This window comes from Ovis aries, chromosome 20 (assembly GCF_016772045.2).
Source record: "Ovis aries strain OAR_USU_Benz2616 breed Rambouillet chromosome 20, ARS-UI_Ramb_v3.0, whole genome shotgun sequence".
Lineage (NCBI taxonomy): Eukaryota > Metazoa > Chordata > Mammalia > Artiodactyla > Bovidae > Ovis > Ovis aries.
Window position 1 is genome coordinate 42,301,949 of NC_056073.1, and position 13,341 is coordinate 42,315,289.

At 50.6% G+C, this 13,341-nt stretch overlaps 1 protein-coding gene across 1 annotated transcript in view; it reads left to right on the top strand.

Moving 5' to 3' along the window:
* The first annotated feature begins 988 nt into the window (after positions 1-988).
* Positions 989-13,341, top strand: part of GFOD1 (Gfo/Idh/MocA-like oxidoreductase domain containing 1) — a 102,476-nt gene continuing 90,123 nt past the window's right edge. The window contains exon 1 of the mRNA XM_012101273.5: positions 989-1,981. Coding sequence (XP_011956663.1) covers positions 1,729-1,981 — 253 coding nt within the window. The 5' untranslated portion in view covers positions 989-1,728. The remainder of the gene's footprint in view (positions 1,982-13,341) is intronic.

Here is a 13,341-nt window from a genome sequence, read left to right on the forward strand (position 1 = left end):
CCCCACCGCTCATGGGGCGCGGGGTCAGCCTCGGCCTGCCCGCCACGGCTATTCCACGAGGGCTCCGGGAGGCAGCTGAGGGTTGAGGTGGGGGGGGGGGGGGGACAAGCGAGCGGAGGGCCCGGAAAGGAGCCAAAGCGCGAGGCGAGAGGCTGGCGAGGCCTCTGGCCGAGCGACCCACTCTTGTCTCCAAACCCAGACGCGACATACAAGTGCCGCAGCCGTTTCGGGGACCCTTTTTTTCCCACGGCGGGCCGCCGGCCCCCCAGGGAAGCAGAACTTATCAAGTCGAGACTGTCTGGGAGGCAGGTGGCTGGACCTTGCGTGTGCGGCCTGGAGAGGGTGGCGCACGATCAGAGGCCCTGTTGGAGAGGAGGAGAACGCCCCCGGCTCGCCGCCCAAGCTCCGGAGCCAGGATTCCATCTCCAGGCCTGTGGTTTACCTGTTGTGCAACCTTGCGCGAGTCCTTGATTCTTCCCAGGACTCAGTTACATCATCGGTTTTATGGGTTTCCCTATAATCTTAGGGTCGGTGTGGGGATTAAGGGAGCATGCGAGGAGAGCTTGTCCGGCGTGGTTCCCGGAGCGGAGGTAGTAATGACTCGCTGCTCACACCTGACCGCCTCCCCTGGCCTCCCCTCGGGGCTCCGGCGCCCTCTGCTCTCTTCCAAGGCACCGACGACTAGCCTGATGGGGCGCGCCCTGCCTCGATACACTTATTTTGGCTTGTTCGGGGCGGGGTTTGGGAAGAGGCGAGGATAGGATGAAAGAGGTGGCGGAGGGTGAAGAAAGCGGAGATGAGCGAGGCTGGAGGCGAGCGAGGCGGGGCCGGGGAGGAGCCGCGCGAGTGCTGGCCAGGGCGCAGCGCGCACCCGGGGCCCCGGCGGCGCGGGGGCGGGGGCGGAGCGCGGCGGCCAATGGCGAGCGGCGCTGTGGCGGGGGCGGGGCAGGCACCCCCAGGGCCCCGCCTCCCTCGGCCGCTGACAGCCAAACTCACCAACTCCGCCCTCGCGCCCGCGGGAGCCGGGAGCCCGGAGCCCGGCCCCGACCAGCGAACATGGCAGCAGCGTGAGAAGGCTGGCGCCGGGTCGTGGCCGCCGCTGCTCTGCCGTTCCGCATCCGCGCCCGGCGCCCTCCGAGCCTCCTGCTTAGCCGGCCTGCCGGTGGCCGCCGGTTTATTTCCTTTGGAGCGGCGGGCAGCGAGGACTGGGACCCCCACCCCCCCCGCAGCCTGGCCGGTCCGGTCGAGGCTTGTGCGTGCGACTCGCCGGCTGCGGTAAACTACGCGCGCGGGGGAGAGAGCCGGTCCCCGGCTGCGGCGGCGCGGGCGCGCGGGGATGAGCCGGCCATGGAGCGGCCTCGGCGGGGCGCACGCAACCGGCCGGCGCTGCCACGGGGGAGCCGCCTGAGCCCGGGTTCCGCGGGGCTTCGGGGCCTCTGGCGTCCCGGCGGGGTGCCTGCCGCCGCCTCTGGGAAGGACCGGAGCCTCGCGTGGCTGACACAGCAGCGGTCACCGAGCTGAGACGCCCGAGCCCGCTCCTTCTGCAGCTCGGTGCGTTCTTGGGCACCCGGGCGCCCTGCCCGGTGCACGGTGGCTGGCGCACCGCGGCGAGCCGGGTGCCAGACTGTCTAGAGGGGTGTGTGTGTGTGTATTTGTGTGCGGTGTGTGCGCGCGCGTGTTCGAGCGGAGATCCCGAGCTAACGCCGAACCAGGCGGATCGGAGCAGCCATGCTTCCCGGGGTAGGCGTGTTCGGCACTAGCCTCACGGCCCGTGTCATCATCCCGCTGCTGAAAGACGAGGGCTTCGCGGTGAAGGCGCTGTGGGGCCGCACGCAGGAGGAAGCGGAGGAGCTGGCCAAGGAGATGAGCGTCCCCTTCTACACCAGCCGCATTGACGAAGTGCTCCTGCATCAGGACGTGGACTTGGTGTGCATCAACCTTCCGCCGCCCCTCACCAGGCAGATCGCCGTCAAGACTCTGGGTGAGCGACCCCTCCCCACCTCCCTCCAGCCCCTTCTCGCCTTCCCTCCCCCGCTGCTTTTCTCCCCCTCGCCCCCTCTTCATCCCGGAAGCTTACATGGCACCTACAGCGCCCTCGGGGACCCGAGATCCCACATCCCACTCGGAGCTTTCGCCGCCGTCATCCCTGGCCTTCCCCACACCTACGCTTCCCTCCTCCCTTCTGGCACCACTCGGGCGCGCTTTCCCACGTGCGTGGCGCGGAGGCTGGAGGAGGCGCGGGTTCCGGGGAACTCGATCAGGCGGAGGAAATGCTTAGGACTGGGGATGAGCCGCTCGCAGGAAGACAAAACTAAGTCGCCAGCTGTGTGTGTGTAGCGCCCGAATGTGTGTGTTTGCGTGCGCGCCTGCGAGAGGCGGGTGCGCGCCCAGGAACGCCTGAATAAAGGGCCGCACACGTGTCTCGGGTTTTCCTGCGGGCAATAGATTACCTGACTGTCGGTAGCTGTGGCGCCCTGCTAGGATAGTTTGTTTCTTTCTGCGGCGTTGTTAGTTTAGAGGGAGATTAGAGATGTGACAATCAGAGAATTATTTCCTCTTTGCTAGGATGGTGGGAGTGGTGGGATGGGGGTGGGGCGCGTATCTTTTAGGACGTCTGGGAGTTACTTGATAAAACCAGAAAGACTTAACTTTCAGGTGCTGCTGCCCAATAACTGACTTCCGCGCTGTTTTGGAGTAGGATCTTAGTAATTTAGGGCTTCCTAGGTGGCTCAGTGGTAAAGAATCCGCCTGCCTATGCAGGAGACTTGGGTTCGATGGAGGAGGAAATGGCACCCCACTCCAGTATTCTTGCCTGGAAAATCCTTTGGACAGAGGAACCTGGTAGGATGCAGTCAGTTCAGTTCAGTCGCTCAGTCGTGTCTGGCTCTTTGTGACCCCATGGACTGCCAGCACGCCAGGCCTCCCTGTCCATCACCAACTCTCCGAGCTTGCTCAAACTCACGTCCATCCAGTCGGTGATGCCATCCAACCATCTCATCCTCTGCTGTCCCCTTCTTCTCCCGCCTTCAATCTTTCCCAGCATCAGGGTCTTTTCTAGTGAGTCAGTTCTTCGCATCAGGTGGTTAAGTCCGCGGGATGGCAAAAGAGTCAGACAGGACTTAGCGACTCAACAGTAACAGCTTAGTAATTTAGGGATGAATGCAGTAGTTCCAGAGGCTGCCAGCGTCACGTGGGAACATGCAAGGGGCCCTCCTTAATTCCTGGCAAGAGTAGTTCCAGGGCCTGGTGACAGGCAGGTTGGGGATGAGCTTAACAGCCATCACCGCTGGTTTCCCCCACCTAATCCAGGCAGACTGGACCACCTCCGAGCAGAGTATCAGAGTCCCTGACGTGCCCAGAGGAAGAAGTGCATGTTTTGCTGTCCATCAGCAGTTCTTATATGAACCTGGATGGTTGCTCACTCCTTTGTTGTTCTTCAGTCGTGTCCGACTCTGCTCGCTCCTTAGGGCCTGAGAAGATGTCATTGCCCACCCTTGAAAGTTGGAATTTTTGTTGGCCAGGAAAAGAGACGCAGCTTAGAGCCCAGGATGCCATGTTAGGGAAGAGCTGGAGGAGCAGCCCTGGGAAGGAGCAGAGACAGCATCCAGAGACCAGTGGGAATTTATGCAATCTTGGAAAGAATGTTTTATTTTTAAAAACAGGCATGGATTTAGGGTTGGTGACATGTACATATATTTTAATTCTATCTTTCCAGAACTATGATCAGATGTAGAACACGCTCTCCCTAGAAAACCATGTTTATCAGGCCATTCCGTTGTTGACTCAGATGGGACATCTGATAGGATATCTAAGGAGGCTGTCCACGGCTGTCAGTTTTCACGTAAATTTTATTAAGTTTCTGACTTTTGTTGCCTGGTTTCTTTGGTTTTGAATGTAATGTCATTGGGTTCTGGCCAATATTCCTTTTCTGTTTGATCTAATATATATGTTGGGTAGCTAGCCTCTGTGGTCACGATGGAGCTGTGCATATTCAATGGATGATAACTGTCTTATAGCATAAATCTGTAAGAGCAATACATACAAAACAGATCCGTCTTGAGCCCTGTCTCTGTTCAAGGGCTTATGACTGATCACATCAGAAAGACCTTGTTGTAACACTGTGCCCCTGCCCCCCCGCACCCCATGGCAGCTCAGCACTGAAGGTCAGGCCCACAGAGCAACTGCAGAGCATGGCTCCTGGAGGGCGGCAGTTTGGGGAACAGGGATGTTCTGGTTTTCTGGCTTTGAGAGAAGTGGCACAAATGATACATTTCTGGATACTTCTTCTGTTCTTATTTTTAAAAATCCCTGTGATTTTTTTTTTTTTCCTTGATGAGACAGAGATGGGTTACCTTTTCAGAATGAAGTGTCAGAGGCGAAAGAAGTAGACTTGGTTTAATCATGCCTAAGGAAGAGGGGTGTGTTCATATTTTCATGGTAAGTCTTGGCCATTTAAATTATTTAAAATTCCTGATTTCACAGGTAATCAGACCACCTGCTTTTGATTGTAGGCAATGTGGAGGCTCTGGATTTAGAGATGATTGGATTGGGCTCATTCGAGGCTTCATCTTCACTGGAAAATCGCTAGACTTGACTTCTTTCCATTGTACCTGCGTGTGCCCGATGGGTTGGTCATCTCGGTTTGCTGCACTGTCACAGTTGGAGGTTGAACGCATGCAACACAGGAAGTGAAAAACCCCAAACAGCTATGGGGCCAGCCTGGCCATTGAGGGTTTGTAGACACTAGTGTTTGCCTGGAATTGAAACAAGCCAAGCTTGGTTGGTCCTGGCCTCCTCTTCTTATCCTTCTTTGAGTTGCTTGCCCAGCAATGGCAAGAGATCTGTGCCCTCCATCCATACTGGTCAGAGGTGAGGGGCAGTGGCCAGGATGGAGACGCAAAACTTGCAATTGATTGAACCACAGCATCCTCCACTGATTTCCAAAAACTGACCTGAAATCCCTACCTTAGCGAACTTAGCGTTTCTCTGTTGGAGACATTTTTCTACAACGTATAATTTCTACAGCGTCCGGGCTGCCTCTTGTCACATGCCTACTATGTGCAATGGGGTAGGTGTGGTCTATGACGTGTTTCATTTCATGACTAAAATAATCCTCTAGCTTGACTATTGGCCCTACTTTACAGAAGAGGCTGGAGTCGAATTTCTCAAGGACATACAGCTAGAGATGTGAACCTCCCACTGTGCTTCCCCCACCTCCCCAGAAGTAGTCATGCCTTCCTCTCCCATCTCCTAAATTTGCTCCTTTGCCTCACTTCCTTCTTAGAGAGTGGCAGCCCAGGTGAGATGGTTGGCATTATCCTTTATTTGTGTCTACCCCTCTGATGGAATCAGTTCCTAAGTCTGGTTGATGCCGACTCCCCACTGTTCTCACGTCTGTTGCCTCGTCTACGTCATTGCTTCCCCTGAAGAAGGAACTAGCCCCTTATCTCATCTGAATTAGGCTCCAGTCTGCCCACCTCCACCCCTGCCTCTGTCCACCTTCCACGCTGCTGCTGGAATAACCTCGAAGAGGTGCAAACTCCCCGCTTTCATCACTTCGAAGAAAAGCCCCAACTTCTTGGCACAGCAGGCAAGACCTTGCCTCTGTCCAGCCTCATGTCCTGCTGGTGGTTCTGGAACCCCATGCCCTGCAACTAAACCAAACTGCGGGTTTCCTGGAAAGATCCTCTTTTGTTCCTGCGTCCACGCCTCTGTCAGGAACTCCCTTCTGCCTCATGTGTGTGATGGATGCCTGTTTCACCCTTCCAGGTTCAGCCCCGGTGGTACCTCTTCCTGAAATCCTGCCCCTTCCTCAATCTTGACCCAACCCCCACTCCCCGAGTCTCAGCACTGTGTACCTCCATCTTTTCTTGCACTCACATTAAAGCATCTGTGTAAAAACTAGCCTTAATTCAGTTATTTTAAGTAGGTTATGTATTCAGATGGCACAAATTTGAAAAGCTCTAACACATTCAAAATAGTACACAATGAGGAGGAAGTGTCCTGTAATCCCTGTCATTCAACTGGTGGTAATCATGGTTATAAGTTTTTATGTCCCTTTTGAAGATTTTGAAAGTCTACACTAGACTTCCCAGGTGGCTCGTGGTAGAGAATCCACCTGCCAATGTAGGAGACACCAGTTCAATCCCTGGGTGGGGAAGATCCCCTGGAGTAGGAAATGGAACCCCACTCCCGTTCTTGCCTAGAAAATTCCATGGACAGAGGAGCCTAGTGGGCTACAGTCCATGGAGTCGAAAAGAGTAGGATATGACTGAGCAACTGAGCGTGCACACATACATACATATATGGGAAACTCGGTAAAAGTCCTGGTCTTCCTGTTTTTGGCTGCATGGCATTTCACTGTATGGATAAACCAGAATTTATTTAAGCAGTTCCCTGTGACTCAGGAGAAGGCAATGGCACCCCACTCCAGTACTCTTGCCTGGAAAATCCCATGGACGGAGGAGCCCGGTAGGCTACAGTCCATGGGGTTGCTAGGAGTCGGACACGACTAAGTGACTTCACTTTCACACATTGGAGAAGGAAATGGCAACCCACTCCAGTGTTCTTGCCTGGAGAATCCCAGGGATGGGGGAGCCTGGTGGGCTGCCGTCTCTGGGGTCGCACAGAGTCAGACATGACTGAAGTGACTTAGCAGCAGCAGCAGCGTGACTCAACATTTCAGTTGTTTCCTACCTTTTGCTTATACAAATCTGTAATGAATAATCTAGTGCATATGGCATTTTGCTTGCAGGCCAGTGTGCTCAAAGGATAAATACATGGATTCTTTATCAAAGGTGGTGATAATCTCTTTTACGTGTTTGCTTATTCTTCTATTTGCTATTTGTCTGCGCAGTTAGAATGTAAGTTCTTCGAGGTGGTAGGGCCTTTGTCTGCTTGACTCACCGGGTTGCCTTATCTCCCCTAGACGGTGCCAGGCACTGAGTCACATCATAGGCATGCTATAAATATTTCTTGATTGCCAAATGAATGCCTTTCATCGAATGAATGAATGCTCTGCTTATCAACAGGATGTGTCGGTAAATACAGAACATTTTTGTCCGGTGTGCAGTAGCCTGGTACCTTGCAAACATTAATTTGTGGTTGGGGATCTTGTCAAAATGCAGATTCCAGGGTGGGACCCAAGATGCAAAATTTCCATCCAGCTCTCAGGTGGCACGGATGCTGTAGCAGCCAGACACAGAAGTGTGATGGTTCTCTGCCTTTGGGAAAACAAGGCGTCCCCCACCATGAGTTGTTAAGCTGGCAGGGGAACTGTGTTAAAATACCTGTTGCCTTTACGTGTCACAAGGCAACATCTGTTCTCATGGTCCCTGCCCCGATTTTTAGAGAAAACAGTGCAGGCTCCTTTGGGGAGGTCTCCCCCTGGGATGGATGCTGCTTTAAATAAGGCTGTAGGGTTTCATTGAGCCTTGAACTTGCTCCACTCTGATCTTGCCCCAACTTGTTTGGCATCATTAGCTGCGGACTGGGAGCACTGTGTCCTTTTCTGCCCTACTTCACAGTGTCAGCAAATTGCTCAAGGTTGAGGAGGGCTGCGGGGACAGGCCTGAGAGAGTGGGGAGGAAACAGGGCCCCCTCGGTCACCGTTGCCACACGAGCAGAGATACGGCTGCAGATAACCACACGGTGTACTTGGAGTTGATAGTAACCGTTCTGAAACTCCAGCAAACCCTCCATTTCCTGTTTTTCCTTCAGGGTCTGTTCTCCATCTATTCCTGTCTGAAGACTGTAGTAAAGGCAATTGCATTTTCCTCTGAGTGTCTGCCCCTGAGCACAGAGAGAAATTATTTCGGTCTATTGATTTGGTGTAGAGTTGAGAAAGCTCTGGGGCTTTATGTAAATGAAAGAAATGACTCTATTTACTGTTAGGAAAAGTCAAGCATCACCAGCCTCATTTCATCTAACTGAAATTAGGCTCAGGTGAATGATTGTTGATGGTATCTGGCTTTGCAAACGTACAACTCTGCAGAAGTTTATTTTGGAGCGGGGAGAAGCCAAATGAAGTTGGACATTTTGATACCTGAAACTGGGAAAGAACCTCGCATCCCCCCCCAAAAAAAGTGAAAGTAAATAGCGTGTTTTAAAGGTTTCACTGAGAAAGAAATAGGCAATTAGTTCTCTATTTTGATTCAAGGACATCCTGATCCATCAAAGAGCCTTATGATTTAAGATGTGGTGATACATAAAAGTAACCAATGTTGGGAAAGGTTGGCAGGTTACAACTGTGTGGCTTTGGCAGAGGTAACACCCTTTGTGAGCCTCAGTTTTTTCATCAATAAAATGGAGTTAAGGATACTATCATATAGAGTTGGTGTGGCAGTTTAAATGTGGGAGGCAAGATAAAGACTTAGTCCATGCTCACTGCACCCCCCCACCTCCCTTTGTCTGCGTCAGCTCAGTAAATGTTGGTTCTACCTCACCCCAGTGTGGTCAGTAATTTAGACAGTCCCACGTGGTATTTCTGGAGATACTTTCCCCCTCATTTTCTGATGAGATGACTCCTTCCTGCTAGATTCAGAAAGTAGAGTTTGAAGTTTCCTTATTTTAAAAAGGGAATGTGCATAAACTAGGCTTCCGATGGCGTCCGTGCTGAAAATCCAGTCCTGGCTTCACAGATATGTGGTCTCCAAAGTGCTGATGGTGTGTTTCCAGGCGCTCACCGTCCTCCGGGAAGATTTAGCATCACTTGTGGGAAGGATGCAGGGCACCTCATGGAGTTCGGGGCAGGGATGTTGCTGGGTCTCCGTAGGTACCTGGAACCCACGAACTCCTGGAATTTCACCATTTTGAGTTCTGCTCTTCTCTGTGTGTTGCCTTTATCAAGCATTTCTCTCTCAAGCAGCCTCCTCTGCCTCCTGCGCCCATGTAGTGGGTGCAACACTGTCCACATGCAGCTCCCAAACACAAAAACTACTTGTCTCGCCGCCTGAAAAGGGAAGTCCTCCCCGCCCCCAGGTGTTCCTGTTCCTGCCTGATGCTTTCTCCTGACCCAGCCTTTTTGGCGGTTCTCTCACGATGTGGAGGCTGCACCACAAAATGCTGCAGGGACCAGTCTACTGAAGGGCAGAGGTGGAGGGATTATGAGTGGTCATTCTGAGCCAGTCCACACTCCACACAGGTGCTGGTGATAAGAACACAGATTTGGTTAAAGATTTTACAGCTGTGGATGTTTCTTGATGATGGAGGTTCTTTATCTACTTTGTCAAATTGCATATTTGGCATTTTGGTGCTGTTGCAATGACCATGGTAAAACAGTAGAGAGAAAAATATATATGGGGATCAAATGATGCCAACCTTGTCATTATCACTAAATTTAGGATGCACATGGGTTTAGGTAGGTAATGGGAGAGTAGATGAACATGACCATCTCCATGGAGTTTTATGTAGGTTTGCAGGTCTTCACGGAGCACCTCTTGCATGGCGTGTATCAGCAGAGGACCACCAGGAGGCAGAGACCCTTTGAGTTCAAGTATTAGCTTAAGGCCTCGAAGGAGTCAGGAGTCAGGAAAGACTGAGGCCCCCGAGAAAGGAGCATTTCTGCTTTCAGACCGCTTTCCTACTGGAAATGGCAACATCAGCTCTTCCCCAGTTTCCAGCCTGCTGGCCTGTCCTGTAAATTTTAGAACTTGCCAGTCCTCTTCATGGCATGAGCCAATTCCTTAAAATTAAACCTCGCTCTCTATTTATCCATATTCTATTGATCCTGTTTCTCTGGAGAATTCGGACAAGTACAGATTTCAGCTGGACCAAGGCCACCTGGCCAGGGTATTTGGGCAAGGAGATGCCTGGCAGACCTGGCCAGAATGTGGGTCTAGAAAGACTAGGAGAAGCTGCTGTGGGGAACTCGGCTGATAGGTGTGGATCCCTGGGGCTTCCCAGGTGACGCTAGTGGTAAAGAACCCATTTGCTAATGCAGGAGACATAAAAGATGCAGGTTTGATCCCTGGGTTGGGAAGATCCCCTGAAAGAGGGCATGGCAACCCACTCCAGTAGTCTTGCTTGGAGAGTCCCAGGGACAGAGGAGCCTGGCCGGCTGCAGTCCATAGAGTCACAAAGAGTCGGACACGACTGAAGAGACTCAGCACACACGCACTCACTGAGCCTTGCTCAGAAGCTGGAAGATGTTGGGTGGGTGCGGGGGAGTTCCTTGCTGTGAAAAGACTTTTCCCACACTCCCGGCTGGGAGTCTCGTGGACCCCTCGCCCTAACAGCCCTCGACCTGTCAGCAGGGCTGTGGGGGAACTGGTCTGTCAGGTTTGGGCAAGTCTGGGATGCCTTGGGGTTTAGACTTTATTTTAAAAAAAGTTTATTTATTTATTTGGCTGCTCTAGGTCTTAGTTGCGTCATGTGGGATCCAGTTCCCCAACCAGAGATCAAACCCAGGGCTCCCTGCATTGGGAGTGTGGAATCTTAGCCACTGGACCACCAGGGAAGCCTCTAGACTTTCCCTGAGAATTGTTAGTGAGTATGAAAAATTGCGGGAAAGTAACTTTACATTAAATGATATGAATTGTTTTTTAAATTTCCAATTTCCAACTAGAATAGCCCTTAGGGTACTGAGATGCTCTCTTAGTTAGCTTTAATATCCATAAACTGAAACTATCCAGTTTTGAAGCCCCAAATTAAGTTGGTTTGCAGCTTTAGCATTACTTAAAAAAAAAAAAAAGGCAAAACAGCTTTACTGAGACGTGCTTTATATTTAATCATAAATTCACCGTTGTAAATGATTTTATGATTTTTAGTAAACGCAGGTTTTAGTAAATGTAGGTTTGCTTGTGAAACTATCACTACCAAAAGCTTCAAACACTTCAACATCCCCCGACATTTCCTCATACTTGTTTTTGGCCAGTCCCCCTTTCCCACCCCTAGCACCAGGCAACCACTGATCTAACAGTTTGCCTTTCCTAGGAATTTCGTATAAATGGAATCATATAAGTGTAGTCTTTTAAGCCTGGCTTTGTTCACCTTGCATGTTTTTGATATCCATCATTCTGTTGCATGTATCAGGAGTTCATTGTTTTTTCTAATTGCCGAATTATATTGTATTATATACGTAGAACACATTTTGTTTTATCCATTCACCATTTGATGGGTATTTGTATTTCTAGTTTTTAGCTATTATAAATAATGCTGCGATGAACATTTGCATAAAAGTCTTTTATAGACCCATGTTTTCATTTCTTTTGACTAGATATCTAGGAGTGAAATTGATGGGTTACATGGTGGCTCAGACAGTAAAGAATCTTCGTGCAATGCAGAAGACCTGGGTTCCACTCCTGGGTCAGGAATATGCCCTGGAGAAGGGAATGGCAGCCCCCTCTGGTGTTCTTGCATGGGAAATCCCATGGACAGAGGAACCTGAAGGGCTGCAGTCCATGGGGTCTCAAAGAGTCAGACACCACTGAGTGACTAAGCATATGTGCATAGTATGTATATTTAACTTAAGAAACTGCCAAAGTATTTTCTAAAGTAGCTGCACTATTTTATATTCCTACCAGCTAGGTGGGAGAATTCTAATTTCCATACATCATCACCAACATTGATATTGTCAGTCTTTCCACTTGTCGCTGTTATAGTCAGTACATAATGGTATCTCGTGATTTTGATTTGCATTTTCCTAATGACTAATAATGTCCGGCACTTATTCATGTGCTTATTAGTCATATGTCTTCTTTGGTGAAATGTCTATTCAAATCTCTTGACCATTTTTAAATTGGGTTGTTATCTTATTATTGAGGTGGAAGCAATGGTTTTATGATTTTGTTGTTAACTTAGGGTAGGTTTTGGGGAGTTTTAAATGCTACTCTTTATTTTTGATTTTGAAACTAGATACAGCTGAACTAATTCTCCAACCCAAGTGAAATTAGCTTTGCCAAATATTCATTGAAATGGTTCATTATTGAAAATAGCGAGACAGTCATGTGAGCAGATGCTGATGATGAGGGCTCCTGAGCTGCCCAGGGCCCTGATGGTACTCTAAACATCCTTTGAGGACCTTTCCGAATTCAAAGATTTTTTTTTTTTTTTTTTTTGAGAGGTGCGCCAGGAACTTTCAATCATTTATTTTGCCCAGTGTCTGGAGAGAGAGTCCTCCCCCCAACCATTTCTATTTAATAAGTGCCTTTGAATGGCTGTAGCTGTGGTGAGCAATACTCGAGATAGTAAGATACAATCTTTGTTCTTGAGAGAAGATAAGCCTTTGCAAGGACACAGAAATGCAACGAAGTATGTGATTAAGTACAGAACGAATCGTTACCCTGCAGCAGCAGGGAATGTTTCCTTCAGGCCCGTGAGTAACCCCAAAATATCAGCACTGGATTAAGGGCTGGCCACCTGGGTAGCTTGCCGGTGCCAGTCTATAAAGAGTGCTAGAAGAAAGGGGAAAAGCAGAGGACGTGTTTGAAGAGGATTCTCTTCATAGAACGTGCGGTGTGGGTGGAATAGGAGATGCAACAGAGTGGGACTTGGGAGGGGCTTCCTCTCATCCGGGCTGAAGTCCTGCCGTCTTCTAGAAGCGCTGGCCCCAGTTCACTGATGAGCTTTTGTTTGGCTGAGGGAGGAGCTTGAGTTTGAGGTTAGAGATCAAATGCATGGGGCGGTGAGAATAGACCACACTGGTCCCCAGTGCCCTTCCCCTTGGGCAGCCTGGGCCCCTGAGGAGGTGGCCTTGCAGATAATGGATGCTGCCTGAGAGCTGAGAACTCCAGATTACTCCTGAGGGTGAGATGGTTTGGAAGAACCTTTGGAGGAGGTGGGGCTTATCCTGGACCAAGAAGAGGGTGTTAATTGCTCAGTCGTGTCTGACTCTTTGTGACCCCAAGGACTGTAGCCCGCCAGGCTTCTCTGTCCACGGGATTTCCCAGGCAAGAATTCTGGAGTGGGTTGCCGTGCCCTCTTCCATGGGATCTTCCCGACCCAGGGATCAAACTGGGCCTCCTGCATTGCAGGCAGATTCATTACCGTCTGACGTAAATAACTGAAAGGAAGTTGTAGAACGCTCTATGAAAATCCTCTTCAAGGAATCGCTTGGCCCTGTAGCAGCACTCTGGGAAAAATTGTTTCCTATGAATTGATTTGCCTCGGAGAAAGAGTGGCTTAAAAATGTCCAGAATTTAAAAAATTTTCTTACCTAGAGTTAAATATATATATAGTCAGCAAGTCTTCCCCTCCCACTGTCAGGAGTAAGTGCCACTTTCCTCTTGCCCTCGGATTCCAAATGGTGACAGTCACAGATGATACAGCTCTGGGGGAGGCAGAGGAAGCAGCTTGGTGGGGGGCCACTGGGAAAAACCCCATTGAGAGAGACCCAAGGGGCCT